The sequence below is a fragment of the Hypomesus nipponensis genome, chromosome 4, assembly GCF_054491055.1.
Source record: "Hypomesus nipponensis isolate SF chromosome 4, ASM5449105v1, whole genome shotgun sequence".
NCBI classification, from domain to species: domain Eukaryota; kingdom Metazoa; phylum Chordata; class Actinopteri; order Osmeriformes; family Osmeridae; genus Hypomesus; species Hypomesus nipponensis.
In genome coordinates, this window is record NC_140364.1 from 13,462,040 (window position 1) to 13,485,456 (window position 23,417).

At 53.4% G+C, this 23,417-nt stretch overlaps 1 protein-coding gene across 1 annotated transcript; it reads left to right on the forward strand.

The window, feature by feature from the left end:
* The first annotated feature begins 395 nt into the window (after nucleotides 1-395).
* kmt2ba (lysine (K)-specific methyltransferase 2Ba) lies at nucleotides 396-23,062 on the forward strand. Its single transcript, XM_084696776.1, has 37 exons — nucleotides 396-756; nucleotides 2,769-2,835; nucleotides 3,095-4,513; nucleotides 4,881-5,023; nucleotides 5,190-5,270; nucleotides 5,670-5,826; nucleotides 5,972-6,203; nucleotides 6,344-6,405; nucleotides 6,505-6,774; nucleotides 6,957-7,114; nucleotides 8,165-8,269; nucleotides 8,934-9,047; nucleotides 9,455-9,601; nucleotides 9,880-9,972; nucleotides 10,140-10,257; nucleotides 10,564-10,677; nucleotides 10,779-11,026; nucleotides 11,157-11,261; nucleotides 11,620-11,730; nucleotides 12,170-12,246; nucleotides 12,575-12,732; nucleotides 12,890-12,975; nucleotides 13,286-13,420; nucleotides 13,552-13,710; nucleotides 13,978-14,095; nucleotides 14,258-14,336; nucleotides 14,448-14,638; nucleotides 14,841-15,005; nucleotides 15,256-17,677; nucleotides 17,899-18,027; nucleotides 18,343-18,452; nucleotides 19,427-19,558; nucleotides 19,725-19,977; nucleotides 20,175-20,282; nucleotides 20,514-20,597; nucleotides 20,882-21,011; nucleotides 21,209-23,062. The coding sequence occupies exons 1-37, from the start codon at nucleotides 454-456 to the stop codon at nucleotides 21,482-21,484; spliced, it is 8,859 nt and encodes a 2,952-aa protein (XP_084552902.1). The 5' UTR covers nucleotides 396-453; the 3' UTR covers nucleotides 21,485-23,062.
* The last annotated feature ends 355 nt before the right edge of the window (nucleotides 23,063-23,417 follow it).

Below are 23,417 nucleotides of genomic sequence, written 5' to 3' on the forward strand. Positions count from 1 at the left end.
ATCTTGATTATGATAAGGTTACACACAATGACAATACTGCAAGTGAAATTTCAACATTGAAAACGTGCATTAAAAATGTATGATTAAAATATATATAAATATAGTAGTCTCTTTACTGATAATGGAATTGCCAATTACAGTTTTGGATGTGGTTGCAACAGAAGGATATTTTCTTTATTTCAGTCCGGGATGGGAAAATAACCAAAATATAATGTAAGTAGTTTTACACAGTATCCAGTTTTTCTCCTAAATAAAGAGTAGTTGTTGACCGGTGATTTATATAAAACAAACATTTCTTATATAGAGGAATGTTTGTCACTTCCAGAAACGGGATAAACTCTTTTTCCCACAATGCAACGGCGCTTCCTTCCTATCTCGCGCCTTTCCATCTTGTTTCACCAGAGCGCCACTGTGTACAACATAGTTGTTGTTGTAGTAGCTAGCTAGTGAATAATGGCGACTGCAGGAGGGGGATTATCATCACAGGCTAATGTCGCAGGCTCGAACAGCTCTGCCCCGGCCCGGGCACGATTCCCAGGCCGGCCATGGACATCTCGCAGCCGGCTACGCACAGAGAAGCGTCCTCAGCGCGGAAGGTTGGGCTCGGAAGATGGAGATACAGTCACCGGAGGCCCTAGGCCCATAGACATCGGACAAGCGTTGAACGAGGACCCGTCTTTGCTGCGATTACTCGGTGTTACTGAGAAACATAGGCGCCAAAGAGATGCAGGTTTCTACTCAAGCGCAAGTGAAGAGGTGAGGTTGAAAACCATGCATCGTTTTTCTAACCTAAGATATAGCACCACGGGTGTTTTTAAAAGAAAGCTCTTTCCACAAAATGTGTTCTTTCCACTGATCAAATATGCTTCTGGCTGCAATTTGCAGTGTCCGGTGGGCAAGCTAGGTAGTTAGCCTGTGCTACAAGGATCACGTTTAAATAGCTCACTAGCTAGCTCATTTAGCTTTCTAGATAGTTAAAGTACCCAGCTGTCGAGGATAACGTCAATTCACCGCCAGCTTGCAACTAACTCAAAAGTCATCTGTGGTGACACTGTACCAAGCTCAAGTAAATGATCCATCGTGCGAAGCAAAGATAGTGAACCTGTCAAAATAAAAAAAGTATTTGCCTCACTGGTAATTTGTTGTGTCAGTGGCGGGGAAATTGGCGGTATTCACAGTCAACGTTACCGTGGAGATAACTTACGAACGGCAACAGTTTTAGAAGTAGGAATATCACTTATCTAATTTGCAATACACGCTTGTCGATGCCTATCTTAGCAGCGCTAGCCCTACTACTGTATTTGGAGAGGTTCCACAATTACTATCGGTCACTTGACAGCTGGACGAGTAGAAACAACGTGTACCGGTGAGATTCGAACACCAAAGTACTTGGTTATAAAACTAAGAGGCCGACAGGTATGTCTCAAATGTTGAATCGCTTTAATTATTCACCATCTCTGTAAAACAGGTTCCTCCTTTGATAGTTTGAGAGGGGAGAGACTTTTGTTTATAATGGACTGGAGGAAGATTTACGCTTGTTCGGTACTGGACGTTGTCTTTATCAATGCATTTCTACAACTCCACCCACAGCATTTCAATTCTATATCATGACGAACTCCCAATTTTATGTGTGATTGGTCTCTGATGGGCCATCATCTAGTTATCTGCCTGTGGGGTGATGTCAAAATATTAGATGATGTCTAGAACATGTGACATCCCCGACACCGTACTGATGCAATCCTTCACATTGGGCTGTACTTTAGCAGTGGCATTGCTCGAGTCTGGTTGGAGGGACAGTTCAACGGCATCATAGAGGGACAGCTTTTTTTCAAGAATATCCTCTTAGATATTTTATTCTGGGTCACTGAAGATAAATGTGAGTGTTTTGAAGTCTACGCGTGTTGAAGTCTTCCTGCTCTGTGCATGCAAGCCTTCTGCCAGCCTGTCTTCACATTATGTGTGATGTGTGAATGAGGGAAGTGTACACCACGCTGTAGATACAATAAATTCAACATTGAAAGAATGAGGTAGTTACAGTTACGGCAGTTACAAAGTATGGTGTACGCAGTCAATGTCTGACGCTTTACATGAGAGGTTATCAGTCTCTCTTCAGTAGCAGGTGGATTACAGTGATGAGGATGTCCATCAGAATAAGTAGCCCTGTTGCTGATGCAATGCTGTTGTAACCCAGTCTTGATGCCCTGGTTAGAATGTGCAGCAAAAACTGTTGTGTCTTAATGTAAACCAGATCAAGTATATTTTGAAAACAGCCTGTCTGTGAAATACACTACAAGCATATCACTTCTTTGTGGATTTTTTTTTTTTTGTGTATACAAGTTGTGATTTTCAGTGTGTGATGAAAATGTCCCCTTGAAAGACCTAAACTTCTGTTGAGTTGTATGAGTTGTCTTCTGTATATACAGTTGGAAACAAATGGTTTAACCTCACTTGGCAATGTAGCCGACTTTAAAACTGCAAGTGAGTCGTTAAGTCTCTTCTCCAGTCCGTTTGAACCTTATTAAACTCATTCAATGTGTGAGTTTTTAATCAGATGTTGGCTTGGTGGGCTGTAAGCTCTCACCTGCAGCCACCTGCCCTTTGATATGTATAGTACCATATTGTCTCGTAAAACAGGATATGGTGTGATTCAGGTACTATAATAGGACGACACAGAAAGTTTAATGTAACTTTTATAATGATGAACATAAGCGTAAAATAGTAATGTGTTTGCTTAACCCATTTACAATTTTCAAAAAATGTTTTTTTAGGAAGAAGACTTCACCGGGTTTGGTACAGAGTTTCTTCCGTTACTCTCCGCACACTACTCCTCTGGAAGTAAGTATAAGTTGATTACTCTCCAAACTGACATTTAGTCATTAAGCAGACGCTCTTATCCAGAGCGACTTACAGTAAGTACAGGGACAAGGACACAACTTAATTTGGCACGGCCGGGAATTGAACTGGCAACCTTCTGATAATTAGTCTGATTCCCTAACCGCTCAGCTACCTTGACTCCCCTTGGACATGGTTGTTTGTCCAGTTTACGTGTGCTCGTTCGATTGACTAATACTTGTTTTATTCTCTTCACCTCCAGCCTCTCCTGTCCCGTCGTCTTTATTGAACCAAGAGAAGCCCCCCCCAGCACCAGACCTAGCCCTGAAACAGAAGCCCGGAACTGAACCCAAACTTGAAGGAAACAGTGGGAAGGTGGCTACTAAACGAGGCCAAAGAGCTCGGCACGAGGAAGGGAGGAGCACGGAAGGAGCCTGGACATCCGTTAAACTGGGAGCCAAAAAGATGGCTTCTGGTTTGGGCTTGACGTCCCCAGGGGGGCATGCGACCTCTACGACGAGGAAGGCCAGGGGAAGTGCAACATCAGATCACGTTTCATCCACAGGCAGGAAGAGGAGCCGAGACAGACCAGCGAAGGAGCCAAGAGGTTCCAGCTCAACCAGCAGCACCAAACAGGGCAAGTTGGTGTGCACCCTGACGGTGGTGAAGGGCAGGAGGAAAGCCCGCAGGGGGAAGGAGGCCGGCGAGGGCTCCCAACAGGAAACAAAGCCCCAGGTTTCCACCAAAAGGAGAAGAGGCCACGATGTTCTCGACTCTTCTCAAATGGCAGCGCAGTCCCCTAAACCTGTCAAAGGGAAGCAAAGACGGAGGAGCGGGGGAGCTTCGTCGGTCGTCGGGGCCGAGGCGGGAACCCAGACCGAGCCCTCAGGACCCCCTGGAGGACCTGCGAAACCACGACGCCGGAGAAGAAACCTGACACACTTTGGCAAAAGACGCAAGTCCCTCTTTGGAAGTCGGAGGAAGCCCGGGTCCGCAGCGACGTCTCCGACGGACCCCGTCAAAAGACGCGTCCGCCGGAGGTCGGTCTTCTACACGCTCGAGCCGACGGTTCCCTTGAAGCAAGAGGACCAGGGTCAGGTCGTGGAGGGGGCGGCAGGGAACCAGCCCCACAGCGGTCACCTGGCCTCCCCCGTGGTGAGCGCTCGGTCCTCTCGAGTCATCAAGTTACCCAGGAGGTTCCTCGACGAGGAGGAGGAGCTTCCCAGGCCGAGGGGAAAGGGGAAAAGCCAAGGGAAGCCAGAGTCCGACATTGACGAGGACATGTGTTGGAGCGCCGAACTGAAGCCCGAGGGTGAGCAGCGAACGCCCAAGACCGAAGGGAGGAAGACGAGCGTGTCTTCTAACCTTTTGAAGTCCTCAAAAATGAGCTCCGGCTCCTCTCACCTCTTGGTCTACGAGAAACTCAAAAATCTGACCTCGAAGCTCTCCCGGAAGAACCGAGACCCAGGCGGCCCTGAGGATGGCGCGGAGGCGGGCCAGGACACCAATCAGACCGCGGTGAAGAGGAGGCGGAGGAGGAGGTCCAAGCTGACGATGGAGGAGCTGGACTCCCCCGGGGTGGTGAGGAAGCTGGCGGTGCTCATCAGCGGAGCAAGCGCCGCGGGGACCGTCTCCGCGAAAGATTGGGATGAGGGCGAGTACAACGCAGGAAGCGTCAAACGTAAGGACTTCCTCCCCCCCTTCCAAATCTTGGTCACTCAGTGCTATGCTTTCCAGAAGAACGCTGCATTTTAATAACCTGCTGCTGCCTAGGAGAGAAGGTGTCTGCTTTTGCTAAAGATGTGTGTGGTGCGACCCGCAGTCAGATGTATTTACATTTAGTCATTCAGCAGACGCTCTTATCCCGAGCGACTTACAGTAAGTACAGGGACATTCCCCCCCGAGGCAAGTAGGGTGAAGTGCCTTGCCCAAGGACACAACGTCATTTGGCACGGCGGGGAATCGATCCAGTAACCTTCTGATTACTAGCCCGACTCCCTCACCGCTCAGCCATCTGACTCCCTATTTACTGAGCGTCCTGTCCCCAGGAGAAGATGGCGGCGTGGCGGTGGGCCCGGGAGACCTCAGCCAGCGGGTTCACCTCTCCAACAGGAGGATGCTGCACCTGGTGAAGAGAGCCAAGGTCCAGCTCATCAAGATCGACCAGCAGAAGCTGCTCAAGTCCTCCCAGGTGAGAAGACGTGCCGGAGACTCGCAGACCAAGCACCTTGAATGTTTTAGTGAGCTTTGCACTTGGTGTACATGCGGGATTCAGTTATTGTTGAGCGATGTAAGGTCAGTTGCTTTTTGTCGCTGTCATAACTGTGACCTCTCCCTGCTGGTGTGCAATGCTGTAGGTGGTGTGCAAAGATCTGGGCGGAGGCAGACGAAGGAGGAGGAGGAGGGTGAAGGGAGCAAACGACGATGGCACAACTCAGGTGAGCATTTTTTTTTCTTTCTTTTTTTTTCACTTTCGTTTGCTTGTCTTTTGACGATCTCAGTTCACTACAAAGAAAGTCTGTCACAAAGATACATTTAGACATTTAGTCATTTAGCAGACGCTCTTATCCAGAGCGACTTACAGTAAGTACAGGGACATTCCCCCCGAGGCAAGTAGGGTGAAGTGCCTTGCCCAAGGACACAACATCATTTGGCACGGCGGGGAATCGATCCAGCACCGCTCAGCCATCTGACTTCCCACCTACAGATACAGTTGTTGGACCTTCGTACAGATTGGAATGAACAGACCCACACGGTTGTCAGTTTCAATTTGGTGCCTTTTTGAGGTGTGAAGTGGACAGCTTTGTGCAGGTTGATTCACGCGTCTTCCTCCCCAGGACCAACCTGTCAGCGGCCCACGGATCAAGCACGTGTGCCGGGCGGCAGCGGTGGCGTTGGGCCAGCCCCGCGCCATGGTGCCCGACGACATCCCACGCCTCAGCGCCCTGCCTCTCCACGAGAGGGAGGGCATCAGCCCCTCGCCGGCCGCAGAGGGTGAGCTCCCGTCAGTTAGAGCTTCGCCCCAAATCCAAGAGCTCAGATGGTCACGAACCAGTGAACGGTATAGGAAGCCAGGGTTGGCTTGTCAATGTCTTGACTTTCTCCCCTCCCTCCCTCCGTCCCCTCCCCCTCCCTCCAGACGTGGCCTACCTCTCCGACCAGGACAGCGTTGCCTCTCAGGAACACAAGTCGCTCTGGGTTCGCAAGTTCAAGAAGCGTCTGAGTGCGGAGCGAGAGTTTGGCCCTGGGGGGCGCTCCACGCGCTGTGGCAGGTGCAAGGGCTGTCACTTCCAGAAGGACTGCGGCACCTGCATCAACTGCCTGGACAAGCCCAAGTTTGGAGGTCCCAACACCAAACGGCAGTGCTGTGTGTAAGTTGCGTCAAACGTTGCCCCTTCCAAAGACGCTGTTAACCGTTAAACGCATAGAAGGCTTGTATACCGTTACACACCAGGGTCGCTCGTAACTCAGATCCTTCCTCCCTCCCCCCAAAAAAACATTTTCTCATCAGGTACAGGAAGTGTGAGCGGATTAAGAACAGAGCCTTCAAACGTACCGTCACGCCGTACAGAGGTTTGTGAACATGCCTGTCAGTCCTGCGTCGCACCAGCTGGTGGCGCTGCCGAGCCTGGGCAGGACTTACCCCAGCACGCGGCTCTTTGTCTTCCTCAGTTCAGGGGAAGAGGCGGCGGCGACGGCGGCGCCCTTCGCTCAGCGGCGCCCTCTCCACCGATGAGGACGGAGAGGATGATTGGTTAAGAGGAGAGGCGGAGCCCGAGTACGGCCCGACCAATCAGGCTGATTGTCTGAGTCCCTCCACCCGGAAGCAGCCGAAACGGAACGTGACGCCGCGGTCGTACAGCAGCCTGCTGAGGTCCGACTCGGACACAGAGACCACCGGAGAGTCCTCGCTCAAGACCCGCGTCTCCCCCAGCAGCCGAGGTAAAGGCTGCTCTCTGATGCATCTGCCTTGTCATATAGACACAGTCTGTCTTCTTGGGTACTGCATGCTATGAGGGAGTTATTAACACATGGTTTTGTGTTTATTCTAAATGATCAAATTTAGTTTTAAAATTTAGTGTTTAGTTTTTCACCAAAACTAAACACGACTGTGTTTCTGGCAGACTTGGAGGTGGATGAGCACCATGACAGCCTGGCTCTGCAGGCCCTGCCCTGCCAGGGGCTGAGGCTGCCCTGCCAGGGGCTGAGGCTGCCCTGCCAGGGGCTGAGGCATCGGAGGCCGGGCTCCCGGGGCCTGGGGGGCAGGAGGAAAACCGACAAGGTAATAACGACCCCCAACCTCAACGCCTGCCTGACTGTCCGTAGCGACGTACTGTCTGCTGACTTCCAGCTTGACTGTCGCCGTCTCATGTCGTCTTTCATAGCATTCGGTTGGCATATCGAGTTACACGTGATTGAATAGACCTAGGTTACGTCTATAAAATATAGACGTTTCACCTTCAGCCATACAGTGTTTAATCTTTAACTGTTGTTATCTGTTAAATCATCTGTGATTAAAAACACATTTAGCAGTGCTTAACTTTTTTTTAGCTGAGACTTACAGCTCTGTTGTTACTAATGACTAAATGACTAAATGGTGCACGGTCGGTCGACCAAAATTGCATGCGCTTACATGCTCACAGCTATTTTTAATCTGTGCTCTTCTTCCCTATAACTTTAATTTAAATCTTATTTCCTGTTTGAAATAACGTTCCTCTCTCACTTTCACTCACTCTGCATCAAGTTCTGGCGGTATTGGGATTTGTAGTCTTCTTGGACCACGAGTGTTGCCTTTTGTAGTCCTTCAACTTTAGTGCTGTGGCCCCCCTGTCACACCCCTCCTAATCCTTCATCTCTTTTCCACAACCACGCTAAATCTTGAAGCCATCTATTTCTTAAAGGTTTTGGTTTGGTGGTGGTAGTCCCCTTTTTCTCCTCTTCCTTGGCTTGGCGTCTGATGGAAATCTGTCTCTCCTGTTGATATCGGCTTCAGCAGTTCCCCCATCTGCAGGTACAGGAGACTCCTGCTGCGGAGGAGTCGTCGACCACGCCCCACCTGGTCAAACAGACCAATCGGAAAGGCCGGAAGAAGGCGGGCTGCTCTCCTATAGGCCGGAGGCCGCCTTTGCGGTTGCGGTTCAGTCTCCAGCTGCGTTTGCAGCGGCTCCCCCGGTCTGTGGTCCGCTCGGCCCTAGGCCTCCCCCCCCAGGAGGAGGGGGAGGAGGAGGAGGCGGGGCCATCGCCTGAAGAGGAGGAGGAGGAGGACAGGAGGAGAGAGGGGGCCCGCTCCCTTCCTGACCAAACTGACGGCAGCTGTCTGCTTCATTCCCAGACTTCGTCAGATCAAACCCCGCTGAACTCCCTCACCGCTCTGACCAACGGGTTCCCTCGGAAGGGCGTCTCGCAGACCGCGCACAAGATCCGGGTAGACTTCAAGGTGAGACTCCTCCCACCTTCCTGCTCGTCCCACAACACGTCCCTTCCTGTCTCTCCACTGACGCTCTCGTTCTCTTTCTGTCCTCTCTGGTGTACTCTCTCTTATTTTTGTTCTCTCTCTCTCTCTCTCTCTCTCTCTCTCTCTCTCTCTCTCTCTCTCTCTCTCTCTCTCTCTCTCTCTCTCTCTCTCTCTCTCTCTCTCTCTCTCTCTCTCTCTCTCTCTCTCTCTCTCTCTCTCTCTCTCTCTCTCTCTCTCTCTCTCTCTCTCTCTCTCTCTCTCTATCTCTCTCTATCTCTCTCTATCTCTCTCTATCTCTCTCTCTCTCTATCTCTCTCTATCTCTCTCTCTCATCTCTCTATCTCTCTCTCTCATCTCTCTATCTCTCTCTCTCTATCTCTCTATCTCTCTCTCTCATCTCTCTATCTCTCTCTCTCATCTCTCTATCTCTCTCTCTCATCTCTCTATCTCTCTCTCTCATCTCTCTATCTCTCTCTCTCATCTCTCTATCTCTCTCTCTCATCTCTCTATCTCTCTCTCTCATCTCTCTATCTCTCATCTCTCTATCTCTCTCTCTCATCTCTCTATCTCTCTCTCTCATCTCTCTATCTCTCTCTCTCATCTCTCTCTCTAATCTCCTCCTCTCTCTCTGTGGCGTTCCTCCCAGGAGGACTGTGCCGTCCAGAACGTGTGGCTGATGGGCGGGCTGAGCATCCTCACGTCGGTCCCCGTGACCCCCCAGCCCGTCTGCCTGCTCTGTGCCAGCAAGGGACAGCATGAGGTAGGGGGGCGCCACCTGCCAGACCCCCTCCCCCCCCTGCCAGGGGCGGAGGCCTGGCTTCAAATGTGGGTCAGACGGATTTGCCGTTTTCAAAAAGAGGGATGGCAAAGGAAAGGTGCATTTTCCTGTGGGAAAATGATAAAAGTTCAAGATGTTCTTTCAATTCCTGGGTTTGAAGCAGCGAATTCGATTCAACATTTAATTTATTCATGTAGCGACATCAAATTGACTCTCAGTAGTAGCTGTTGACGGTCATGCCTGCTCCTTAACGCTTCTCCCCTCCCCCCCTCCACACCCTCACCCCTCCACACCCTGACCCCTCCACACCCCTCACCCCTTCACACCCCTCACCCCTCCACACCCCCCTCCACCCCCCTCCTCCCATCCACACCCCTCCCCCTCCTCAGATGATCTTCTGTCAGATCTGCTGCGAGCCCTTCCACAGCTTCTGCCTGTGGCCAGAAGAGCGCCCCCCGGAGGACAACAAGGAGAACTGGTGCTGCCGCCGCTGCAAGTTCTGCCACGTCTGCGGCCGCAAGAGCAAGAGCTCCAAGGTCCCAAAACAACCCTAACCCTGAAACGTCCTCAGCTGGACTGTAGTCTAAGTCTTTTATCAACCCTGAAACGTCAACTGAACTTTAGTCTAAGTCTTTTATCAACCCTGAAACGTCAACTGAACTTTAGTCTAAGTCTTTTATCAACCCTGAAACGTCAACTGAACTTTAGTCTAGGTCTTTTATCAACCCTGAAACGTCAACTGAACTTTAGTCTAAGTCTTTTATCAATGTTTTTTTTTTTTGCATACCAACCTTCCTGTTGTGTGTCCTTGCAGCCTGTGTTACAGTGCAGGAGGTGTCAGACCTGCTACCACCCCTCGTGTCTGGGACCCACCTACCCCAAACCCCTGAACTGCAGTGCACCCTGGGTAAGCACCACTTTCAGTCCATCTCCCTCCACAAATCAACACAAACACCTGTACACCTACTCTTCTAGTTTTCCCTCCGCTGTTGACTGAGAGAGACGTTACTGATTGAGAACATGGAAGCAGAAGTGATCTGATCCAGACTGGGTCATGTCTCTGGTTGTGTCCAGGTGTGCATGACGTGTATCAGGTGTCGGAGCTGTGGGGTCACTCCGGGGAAGACCCTGGACATGGCCTGGAACCACGACAAGGACCTCTGTCCAGACTGCAGCTCGCTGCACAGTAAAGGTAGCAGATCATCGAGACTCCCAGCTTTACAGAGGATTGGCAGTTTATTCCAAAATCCCCAAATCCTTTTCTTTTTTTACAAACTAACTTTCTGTAAATTACATTTTGCGTTTTTAATATATATATAAAAAACATAATACAACAAATTATAATTGGTTTCTTAGTTGTAGAATCAATTTAAGTTGTAGTTTTAAAATCGCACAGTTTTCGACAGTAACTGAGGATAGAAGGATGTTGCCTCTGACTGACTGTTTCTGCGCGTCTTCTAGGTAACATCTAACTGTTGTGTTTCTGTGCGTCTCCTAGGTAACTTCTGCAGCATGTGCTCCAGGTGTTACGAGGACAGTGACACCCACAGTCTGATGATGCAGTGCTCGCTGTGTCACCACTGGGTCCACTCCAAGTGTGAAGGGCTGTCTGGTGAGGGAGCATCAACCGTGGCTTCAGAACATGATCATTACAATCCCAACCTCACACGCACACGCACACACAGGACAATAATTCCCCATGTCTTGTTCCAGATGACCTGTATGAGATCATGTCCAGCCTTCCAGAGGGGGTGCAGTACTGTTGCTCCCCCTGCAACCAGACCCAGCCTGTCCTCCAGACCCAGCCTGTCTTCCAGACCCAGCCTGTCCTCCAGACCCCCGTGGCCCAGGCCAGGAGCTGGAAGGCCCAGCTGCAGCAGATCCTGAGGGCCCAGTTGCAGAAGGTGCTGGCCAGGCTCCAGTCATCCTCTGCCACCAGGCATCTCGCCACCTGCAAGGAGGTACACATCCTACTCTGCACTCACCCAGTCTGGCTTAGGGCAGAATCCTCACGGTCAAGCTACGACAGTGTAACAGTACTATCAGGTCCCCCATCACTGGAAGACAAGAGCTGTTTGGTTTGGTTTGCAGTGCGAGGACTCTGAGGAGGTGGATGTTCCCAAGGACAGAGCGCACGCAGTGTGTGACCTGCACACCCTGGAGAGGAGGTTTGAAGAAGGACGGTACACTTCCGTGGTGAGCCCCTCTTAATCCTTCAGATATTTATTTATTTATATTCATCCCTTTACCATCTGTGGGGAGTCAGATGGCTGAGCGGTTAGGGAGTTGGGCTATTAAGCAGAAGGTTGTTGGTTCGATTCCCAGCTGTGCAAAATGACGTTGTGTCCTTGGGCAAGGCACTTTACCCTACTTGCCTCGGGGGGGAATGTCCCTGGTCTTACTGTAAGTCGCTCTGGATAAGAGCGTCTGCTAAATGACTAAATGTCAATATAATTTACATCTGTCACTCAAACGTAGATGTCAATGACAATCATGGGCACCACTAAACATAAGGTATCTCATCATTTGAGTTGATGTGTTCTTCTCCAATCAGAAAGCATTCCACGAGGATGTTGTCATGGTGATGAGGAGGTGGTTGAAACAGGAAGAGATGCTCCCAGAGAAGCAGAGACTCACCAGCCAGGCCAAGTCCCACTATCTGAAGGTGACCCTGCTCACTGGAGATGAAGCACATGTTGTCTGTTGAATTTATGTAGTCAAACCTATTTTTTCAAGATATAATATCGCAAATATATTTTCAATCTTTTAAAAACCTTTTGTATCAAATATTTGTCAAACCTTTTATAAACTTATTTCAAACCTTTAGAAACTTTTGAACATTTTGTTTTATTTCTTTTTTATATTTTAAATATATTTAACCTTTCAAAAAAAAAATTTTTTTCAGACCTTTCTAAGATATTTTAAAAACATTTTCTCAAAAAAAAAAAAGTAAACCTTTCAAAAGTTTTTGTGGAAAAGTGCTCAACTTTTAACTCAACGGTTAATTGTGCACTTTGGGGGCGGTACGGAGACCGTAAGGAATATGAGCCCTGGATGTTATTGACTGTGAACTAAAGCTCCATCTCCTGTCATGTTTCTCCCAGTTGATGGAGGACACCTTCAGTTGGTTCCACAGACAGGATCTGGTCAAGTGGGACCCCCTCACGCAAGAATTCCCACGGTAAATTCCACAGCGATATTTCAACTTTAAAAACCCCTTTTGAATGAGATCAACCCAAGACACTGTCGAGCTAGTCATCACTGAGCTGTCCCTCCCTCCCTCTGTGTCTCTCTCCATCCCTCTCTCTCTCTCCCCCCTCTGTCTCTCTCCCTCCCTCCCTCTCTCTCTCTCTCTCCCTCCCTCTCTCTGTCTCTCCCTCCCTGTCTCTGTCTCTGTCTCTCTCTCTCTCTCTCTCTCTCTCTCTCTCTCTCCCCCTCCCTCCCTCTGTCTCTCCCTCTCTCTCTCCCTCTCTCTGTGTCTCTCTCCCTCCCTCTCTCTCCCCTCTCAGAGGCATGCTCCCCGAGGCTGTCCTCCCCCCCTCCAGAGAGCACAGCTATGCTCAGTGGCTGGAGAGGAGCTACCAGGCCAGCAGGGCGCCCGACTCCTCCCTCCCATCCTCAGCCTCCTCCCAGCAGCCTGGGCCTGGAGGCAACCTCCCTGCTCAGGGTACCAGGCCTCTCGTCACCACACACACACACACGTGGAAACAGGAGGGTCTGGGCCGGCCATGTGACCACCCAGCCCAAGACGACGGCGTGGGGTCTAACCTCGGCGATGACGGAGCGTTTGATTGGACTGTTCTGTCTCTCACGGTGCGGTTTAGGTTCGACTCCGGGAGAGCAGCTGGACTGGAGCAGAGACGAGAGACAGTGCATGCTGTGTCAGCAGTACGGAGACGCAGCACCCAACGTGAGTCGCTGCAGGACACTCACCTTTAGTAGGGGTTCAGGGGGGAATCAATTCACATTTGAATCGCAATTCAGTCTGCAAGCGATTCAGATTGATTCAGAAAATTGATGTGAATCGATGTATTTTATTATTATTACATTTTATACATACACATTTGAAAAAAAAACAAAGAAAAAAAAAAAGCACACGAATCGTGAGGTACCAAAAGATTGCCACCCCTAACGTTGAGGTCTCTCTCTCCACGGTAAGTGAGCCTGTCATGTCCTGTGTGGCGTTGAGTCATGGTGGGTTGTGTGGTGTACCCCTGTAGGGTGCCGGGCGCTTGCTGTACCTGGGACAGAACGAGTGGGCTCACGTCAACTGCTGCCTGTGGTCCGCCGAGGTCTACGAGGACAACGGGGCCCTGCTGCAGGTCCACAGCGCAGTCTCCAGGGGGCGCCACCTGGTAAAGAGCCACCACCCAAAACTGTCGGGTCGTTGTTTTTTTTTCTTCCTGTTAACCTACGACTTGAATCCAGCTGTGTTTCTCCTAATGTTGCTGTTTGTGGTCTGCGTCTCTCCCCCCCCCCCCCTCAGCGATGCGAGCGCTGCGGCCAGGCTGGGGCCACGGTGGGCTGCTGTCTGGCCACCTGCCAGAGCAACTACCACTTCATGTGCGCCCGAGCACGCAACTGTGTGTTCCAGCAGGACAGGAAGGTGTTCTGCTACAAACACAGGGACCTCATCAGTGACCAGGTAGGGCCCCTCATGGCCAACACACACTGACACACACACACACACACTGACACACACACGTCCACACATCCGCATATATACACACGCACGCATGCACAGACACACACACACGTACATACACACTCACAGCAAGTCCAGATGGCCGTAGTTCACCCTTGCCCCAGACGAGGGCGCAATTCCGTGGCTGATCCTGCGAGGCGTCGGCGCTTCACACATGGCGACTCCCAGCGTCTGGTGATTTACGAGCCGTCCTCTCTCTGCCACCAGATGGTGTCGGGGAATGGCTTCCAGGTCCCCAGGAGGGTGTTTGTGGACTTTGAAGGCATCACTCTCCGGAAGAAGTTCCTGACTGGCCTGGAGCCAGAGTCTATAAACATGACCATCGGTGAGTTGGTCACAAAAGAACACACACCTCCCCTGTTTTGGATTATAGTGTGTGTTCCCAGGTACTTAAGCTGTAAGTGAGGTATAGTACAGCCATCAATCACGGCCTGTTTTACCTCTCAAAGACCATTCCTTCTCTTTCTCTCTCTCCATGTGTGTCCAGGCTCTCTGCAAATTCAGAAAATGGGCTACCTGACTGAACTATCTTCCAACGGAGGACGGCTTTACCCTGTGGGTTACCAGTAAGTGACCAATAAAACCATCAATAGAAATATATTCATATATATATATATATCATATATATATTCAACAGCATGTGTCCCTCTCCCCCCTCCCCTGCCGTGCTCCTCCAGGTGTTCCCGCCTGTTTTGGAGCACGGTGGACCCGCGGCGGCCCTGTAAGTACACCTGCAGGGTGACGGAGGTGAGCAGCCCTCTGCCCGGCCCGCCCGGCCAGCCTCCCTGGGAGCAGGAGCTCAACAGGACCATCGCCCACAGCCCCCACCACGGCCAGGGCCAGGGCCAGGGCCAGGGCCAGGGCCAGGGTGAGGACACACAGGGTGCAGCACACCCACAGGGGGTTCACCCCAGCCTGGAGCACAACCGCTGGTTCATCATGTGTGAATTTGGAAGGGGATTGTTTGTTTTGTATCCTTGTGGAAGTTTGAATAAATGGTAGTCCGGGCCACAAAACTAGTGTCAGTTTGACAGTAAATCTCTTTTTTTTTTTCTTCTTCTTCCAATTAGAAATGGAGAACCCAGAGATGGTGATGAGCTGTCCACCAATCGTAAGTCTTTCCAGCACTGTGTCCCCGCCTTCCAAACTAGAACCTGCAGTGGGACCCAAAACCCCAGGACACCTGCACACCAGGAGACCAGCAGGAGGAACGTCTAGACCCCTTCCCTCCCCAGGTGCACCTCCCCCACCTTGTCTAGCTGTCTTTGAGTAAACTAAGTCTATTTTTTCTTGGTGAATCAGACGGAATTTGATTTGGATAGCTTGTTCCCTGTCTACTTCACGTGTGGTTTGTTACCCTGAGTCCTGACCCCGGTCCTGACCCCGGTCCTGACCCCGGTCCTGACCCCGGTCCTGACCCCGGTCCTGACCCCGGTCCTGACCCCGGTCCTGACCCCGGTCCTGACCCGCTCCTCTCCTAAACAGGCAACGCCGTGTCCAAGTCCCACCACATCCTGACCCTCCGAGACCTGGAGGACACCAGACGCCCTCGCAGGCTGTCCCGGACACGCCACCCCTCCTCGTCCCCCACCGACCCCCCCTCAGGCCCAATGGCGCTGCGCTCAGCAGGGCTGCTCAGCCCCGGCTGCCTCCCCTTCAGCTCCCCTCCCAGGGCCTCCGACCCCCCGGCCTCCCCTCCCCCCCGGCGAGGCCGGCGCGCCTCGGCCTCCAGCTGGGGCTCCGCCCCCACCTCCCCGTCTTCCCCCCGCGGCGTGGCCAGCCCTCCCCCCGGCCTCCGCCACTCCCCCAGAGGCCGGCAAGCCTTCAAGATCGCCACGCCCGTGTCGGCCGAGCTTCCCCAAGACTTCCTGGTGTCCTCCGAGGCCGAGGACGCGGTGGCGGCGCCCAGCGGCGGCTCCCTGCCCCCGGGGAACCTGGAAGAGGAGGTGGCCCGTCTGATGTCAGACCCGGAGCTCACCTTCACCCCTCTGGACGCCGACACGGAGGTGGCGGTGGCCTCGGTGCTCAACGCCAAGCTGGAGTTTGACGAAGCCCTGCTGAACGAAAACGTGGTCCTCCACTGCGGCTCCCAGGCGGGCCCCAGGGGAGAGGCCGACGCGGGGGAGACGCGGGGCGGGGAGGAGGCGGCCGGTGAGGGGAGGCCGGGAGGGGCGGAGGCAGGCAAGGCCGCCGGCGCGCTCCCCAAAGCGGTGAGCTCCGGGGAGGGCCTGGACCACGCGTCCTCTGACGAGGACATGGACCAGGACCACTACCTGAAGTTCTCCCGCACCGTGGTGGTGCGCGAGACGGCCAAGGAGGCGGCGCCGGGCGCCGCGCCCTCCCCCCCGGCCTCCCAGTCCATCGCCCAGCTCGACGGCACCAACAACGGCTCGGAGAGCGACGGCAGCGAGGGGGCGGGGGACGAGGAGAGCGCCGGGAGGAGCGGGAAGGCCAAGCCGCCGGCCCCCGCCCTCAGCCAGGCAGCCACTCACAACGCGCTGTCCAAGACGCTGGTCATCTCCATGGAGAGGATCGACGCCGTACCGACCCCGTCGCCGCTCAAGCAGGAGAAGGCGGCGTATGTCCCGGAGGCGGAGCCGTCCTCCTCCTCCCTCTTCATGGAGACGAGCGACATCACGAGCGACATCAACAACGAGTTCTCGGTGCACGAGGAGGTTCTGATGGACGCCGAGGCTCAGAAGGAGGTTCTGCTGGATCCGTCCACCGGTCACTTCATCTCTGCCGACGACGGCTCGGTCGTGTACCTGGCCAACAACGCCGGGCTGGACAAGGACGACGGCACCTCGTCCACGGACTCGCTCGCCGGCGAGGAGGACCGTCGAGACCCGGACTACTCGCCGGAGCTTCCTCCCGCCAAGAAGCTGGCGGCCTCGCCGATGAAAACCAAAACCATCATCATGAAAGCCCGCCCCGTGCCCACCGTGAACTTTAAACCCCCCCCCGTCGGGGCGCCTCCCGCCCCGCCCCAGGTCATCAAGGTGTCCTTGCCCCCCGGGCAGCCCCCCAGGGCGGTGTCCTCCGCTCCAGCCATCACCGTACGGGCCATCCCCGGCACCGTGACCTCGCCCATCGTCATCAACGGCCTCAACCCCCTCCCTCTGCAGGCCGGAGCACCCAGAGGGCAGACCATAGCCATCCGCCTCAACCCCGCAAAGGCGGCCCTGCCCCAGCCTCCAGCCCCCGTCCTTGCTCAGCCCGGCGCCCCGGCCCCTGGCCCCGCCCCTCAGGTCCTATTGGTCAACCGCCAGGGTCAGATCCTGATCAAAGACCCCCGGACGAACACCTACCAGACCCTCACCTCCAGCTCCCCGTCGTACGCCCGCATAAGCCAGATCGCCAAGATCATCCACAGCCACAGCTCCGCCCCCCGGCCCGCGCCCCGCGTCATCGTCACCCCCGCTGCCGTCAACGCCGTCCCCACCCCCAGGAGCTACACGCCCACAGGCTCCACCAAGAAGGTGTTTGTGCGGGCGATGCCCCTGCACAGCGCCGGCCGGCAGCCGAGCGCCCGCGTGAAGACCGTGTCCCACCCGGGCAGCCCCCACGGCATGGCCCAGTCCATCATCGACCAGGCCATGGCGTCCCACCGCGAGCGCACGCGCCCCAACATCCTGACCGCTCCCCACACGCCGCGCCCCCCCTCCCACCACCCCCTCAGCCCCTCCCGGTTCAGCGTGCACCCCTTCCTGGGGAAGCTGCAGTCCCCCGTGGCCATGGCGCCCGGCGGCTTCCAGCCCGCCGTGGTCCCGCCGCCGCCGCGCTCGCAGGTGCGCGTGAAGAGGGTGTCGTCTGCCTCGGAGAGACCGGTGAGGAAGAGGAGCCGGGCCGACGCTCCGGACGAGGACGTGTTCTCCTCCAGCGAGACGGAGGAGCTCTGCAGCAGCAGGTAATACAGAGCAGCTCCGTCTGTCTTGGTGTGGAGGGGGCGTCTTATACATGGCAGTGACAGACAGGATACACACACACACAGCAAGTTACCACCATGACACGGTACACAGACCAAAAAGTGTACTGGGATACGTTTTTTTCAGTTTTGACTGTGAAGTAAAGAGTACAGGAACTGTGTTTACCATCTGCCACACTGCTCACTCTCTCCTCTCCTCCCAGGTCTAGTGGAGTTCGTATAAAAGCCCCGACCATGAAGGACATCCTGGACCTGGACCTGGACCTCAGCCCTCCTGTGGTGCCTCTGAAGGGGCAGCCCAGGATCGTGGCTCCGGAGCTGGACAGCACCAGGTAACATCTCAGGACGCTTTACCCGACGTTTTACATTTAGTCATTTAGCAGACGCTCTTATCCAGAGCGACTTACAGTAAGTACAGGGACATTCCCCCGAGGCAAGTAGGGTGAAGTGCCCAGGGACACAAAGTCAATTGGCACGCCGGGGAATCGATCCAACAACCTTCTGACTACTAGCCTGACTCCCTAACCGTTCAGCCATCTGACTCCAGAACCTTCACTGTCACTGACCAGAGGAGGAGGAGGTGAAGAAAGAACCAGAAGTGATGTAACATGTTCTTTTAACAGTGTGTGTGTGCGTGTTTCCTCCAGGCCGACCCCGATGCAGCGCCTGCCCTCCGGTGCTGCAGCCCAGCGCAGCAAAACAGACGTGTGGCTGAGCGCTCGGCACGCGGACCTGTCAGACTGGGGCCCCTACTCAGGTGAGTGACCTGCCTCACCTCACCCTCACATGCCTGCCTCACCCTCACACACCTGCCTCACCCTCACATGCCTGCCTCACCCTCACATGCCTGCCTCACCCTCACACACCTGCCTCACCCTCACTCACCTGCCTCACCCTCACATGCCTGCCTCACCCTCACACACCTGCCTCACCCTCACACACCTGCCTCACCCTCACATGCCTGCCTCACCCTCACACGCCTGCCTCACCCTCACACACCTGCCTCACCCTCACATGCCTGCCTCACCCTCACACACCTGCCTCACCCTCACTCACCTGCCTCACCCTCACTCACCTGCCTCACCCTCACTCACCTGCCCCATCCTCACTCATCTGCCTCACCCTCACTCACCGGCCTCACCCTCACTCACCGGCCTCACCCTCACTCACCTGCCCCATCCTCACTCACCTGCCCCATCCTCACTCACCTGCCCCATCCTCACTCATCTGCCTCACCCTCACTCACCTGCCTCACACTCACTCGCCTGCCCCATCCTCACTCACCTGCCTCACCCTCACTCACCTGCCTCACCCTCACTCACCTGCCTCACCCTCACACGCCTGCCTCACCCTCACTCGCCTGCCTCACCCTCACACACCTGCCTCATCCTCACTCACCTGCCCCATCCTCACTCATCTGCCTCACCCTCACTCACCTGCCTCACCTCACCCTCACACACCTGCCTCACCCTCACTCACCTGCCTCACCCTCACTCACCTGCCTCACCTCACCCTCAAACACCTGCAGGATCAGCCCACACAGAACAGAGTCTCTATAAGAGAGCTGTATACAAGTCGCCCCTTTGTGGAAACCAAATGCCCGCCCATCCGATTTGTGGGTTGTGGGGCCCAAGCTGCATCCGAGTTGTTCAAGCAGCATCGTGGGGCCAGGTCATGATCGAGGGGGCTGACAGGTGTGTGTGTGTGTGTTTGTGTGTGTGTGTTCGATAGGAATGAGCTCTGACGAGGACATGCTGCCCCCCCGCTCGGAGAAGAGCAGCCGTGCCTACGGCAGCCAGCCCCACCTGCGCTTCGAAATCACCAGCGAAGACGGCTTCAGCGTGAAGGCCGACAGCATCGAGGGTGAGAACAGCCAGCCCTTTCCGTGTTCCGCCACCCAAAAACGAGGGTGCGACACCGCGTCGGAAAACGCACGCCCATATCAAAGTAGTTTCCCTCCTTTCCTCCTCACCTCCTCTCTCTCTCCCCCCTCCTCTCTCCCCTCCTCTCTCCTCTCCCCCCCCCTCAGTGGCCTGGCGTGCCGTAACGGACGGCGTCCTGGAAGCGCGGGCGGGGTTCCACCTGAAGCAGCTGCCTCTGAGCGGGGTGAGCGGGCCGCGGGCGCTGGGCGTGCTGCACGACGCCGTGGTCTTCCTGCTGGAGCAGCTGGTGGGGGCGGCCGGCTGCAAGGGCCACCGCTTCCGCTTCCACCGCTACGATGGCCCCGAGGAAGAGCTGCCGCTCAACCCCAGCGGCTGCGCCCGCGCCGAGGTCTACACGCGGTGAGACACATACATACATACATACATACATACATACATACATACATACATACATACATACATACATACATACATACATACATACATACATACATACATACATACATACATATACACACACACTCAACGTCATTCTGTAAGGTTTCTGGCAGAGATGAATTCATCTTCCTGTCGTCGTCGTCCCCCCCCCCTTACAGGAAGTCCACCTTCGACATGTTCAACTTCCTGGCTTCCCAGCACAGACAGCTCCCTGACCTGGCTCCCTGTGAAGAGGAAGACGACGACGTTCCGCTGAAATCCACCAGGTCAGACCAGCTCACACCTGTCGAGTCGCAAAAACCACTTTCAGCTTGTCTTCCCCAAATGTAAAGGAACGGTGTCTTTACCCCTCCTTGTGCGTGTGTGCGTGTGTGTGTGTGTGCGCGTGTGTGTGTGCGCGTGTGTGTGCGTGCGTGCGTGTGTGTGTGTGTATGTGTGCGTGCGTGCGTGTGTGCGCATGTGTGTGTGTGTGTGCGCGTGTGTGTGTGTGTGTGCAGGCGAGCCACCAGCACTGAGCTGCCCATGGCCATGCGTTTCCGACACCTGGAGAAGGCGTCCAAGGAGGCGGTGGGAGTCTACAGGTAGCAACATGTTTTCATTTCTTTAGTTTTGTGTGCACGGCCACGTATGTTCACTGTAACTGTTCTTTTTCATTGTAAATTAACCTGGGTCTTCTCATCTATCTACACCCTCCTTTTTCTCTCCCCCACTCTCCTCCCCCCCCACTCCCTCTCCCCCCCCCCCACTCCCTCTCCCCCCCCCCACTCCCTCTCTTCCCCCCCCCCACTCTCCTCCCCCCCCCTCTCCCCCCCCCCCACTCTCCTCCCCCCCCCCCACTCTCCTCCCCCCCCCCTCTCCTCCCCAGGTCGGCTATTCACGGACGTGGGCTGTTCTGCAAGAGGAACATTGAGTCTGGGGAGATGGTTATAGAGTACGCGGGCAACGTGATCCGGGCTGTTCTGACGGACAAGCGAGAGAAATATTACGACAGCAGGGTAAGCCAAGGAAAAAGTGTATATACAGAAAATGTATCCCCGCTTCAAGTCAGGCTGCTGGAACAGGTCCTTCGTTTTTTGTTTTTTTACATGTAATGCTGTTAAATGCCCATCCACTAGGGGGCGGCATATAAAACGATTGTACGGTACTTGAAACTGTGCAAACGCCCTTCGTGTCCCGTCTTGTTCCGACCCAGGGCATCGGCTGCTACATGTTCCGCATCGACGACTTCGACGTGGTGGACGCCACCATGCACGGCAACGCGGCGCGGTTCATCAACCACTCGTGCGAGCCCAACTGCTACTCGCGCGTCATCAACGTGGAGGGCCAGAAGCACATCGTCATCTTCGCCCTGAGGAAGATCTACCGGGGCGAGGAGCTCACGTACGACTACAAGTTCCCCATCGAGGACGCCAGCAACAAGCTGCGGTGCAACTGCACTGCGCGGCGCTGTCGCCGCTTCCTCAACTGACGGCGGCCATTTTTGTAGTTCTTGGCGAGGGGAGAGGAAGTAGGATTCGGTGACGTGGTTTTCAAGCGTGGTAAAGATCTGAGCGTGATCACCCTGCCCTCTACAGAGTCAGGTTGACGTACAGACTGGTGCACAAAGTTTAGATTCCAGCCAGTTTTCTGACCTCAGTATTTAAATATTCTTGTGGTCGAACACCACCTCCATAGACGATCTATTAGGCTTCCTTTGTTCTCGTGTTAAGTCCCTAGTAGACTTCAGGCCTAGCGACTCCACGCCGGGTAGTTTCAGGTTGTCCTCATCTTGGTTTCGTTTGAACGAGGGGTTGTCTCCTATTATCGGTGCTGTTGCTGCGATAAAACAAAGAAAAACGATACAAGGCAACACTATCGAAATGAGGAACGTAATTTTAGCACCTTACTTTTTGTGAGCAAAGGCTTTGACATTGCTGTAAATACAAGGCGACACTGATCCACTTGTCAGGAAAGAAATAGACTTCCTGTTGTGGGCATTTGAGCCCCGCCTTTTTCTGTACAGTTTTAGAGCAGCTGCTGTATATTTTAATTGTCTGTGTCCACATTATGGAGACCATACTTCTGAACATGACCTCAAGGATGAGGGCCCAGGTTTAGCTTATTAGCTTTTGTAAAAACACAGGTTTTGTCAATTATTTTTCTTCATGTCTTTTTGTTGTTTTTATGAAGGTGCTGGTGGAAACCACTTAAAACATTGCTTTGACAGTTTTTTTTTGTGTTTTTGTTCACTGTTTTGCTGAATCTTTGTATGTCTTCGTCAACACATCTTGTCATTCTTCATTATCATCGTCAGTGATGATAGACAGAAGATGTGTTTAGTCTGCCAGAATAATAATTTTCCCGGTATTTGTTTGTCGTTTTGTATGTCAAAAGGGTTTAATTCAGCTGTTTCATCTACAGATGCCAACTCCGACAGTGCTCCCTTCCCTTCAAAACCTACAGTTACAAATGTATTCATGTAAAATAAATACTCAGAACGCTAGTGATGATTTAAAAAAAATATAAAAAGGATGCTTTGTCAAATAATAACCTGCTTTATACATGCTACTGAACCCATCTCCCACCTGTCAGAGGGCTGTGACAATGACAGGAGCCCCAGGGTTCATCTCACCTGACGCTGGCCCGCACATGACCTCCCTCCTCCCCTGTCTCCAACAGGCGCTCTACCTCAGTGGGTCATGACCAGTGTAAACTAGGGAAACATGAAGGCTCCACCGCGTGCTGGGCCCAGGAGGTGGGGGATCTCCAGCGCCACGCCCGGCAGCGGGAACACTTTCTCCGGTGTTTTAGTTGGGACACGGCTGGGTCTCCCCCGAGTACTGACCGCAGTGTTTAACAGGAGAGGGATTGTTTGTGTTTATTTTAAATGGAAAATAATTTGTAAAAGTGTAATGAAACATGGGTCTGTTACCTTGGGTCACAGGGAATCCTTGTCTGTATAAAGTTGTATACAAAATTTCTAAACCTGTTAAATTTTTTCTATGCACTTTTTTTTTTATTTATGATGTTCTTGGCTTAATAAAGATGTTGAATGGTTTTGAATTCACTTTCTTGTATTGTTGTGTGGCTTGTTATGGGACAATGGTGATGCTTGGAGCCCCAATAGTACAGAATTGTGACATATTTGACAGACTTAAAACAGATGTTCAAGTTCATGCTGAACTCTTTTGGGGGGGGGGGTTTCAACTCATTCCACGCCCCAGAACATCTTATCTCACGTGTTCTTCAGCATTTAGCAGCAAAGTCGCTTTAAAGTCCCTCAACTTATAAAACATGACGATAAAGGTCTAAAACCAAGCACATTGATAACATCAGCTGTCTCATAAGCAAAGCCTAATATATTATCTCGTTTTGGGTTTGGAAATACTGTTGTCAGTTTGATACAAAATCAGCAATGTCAT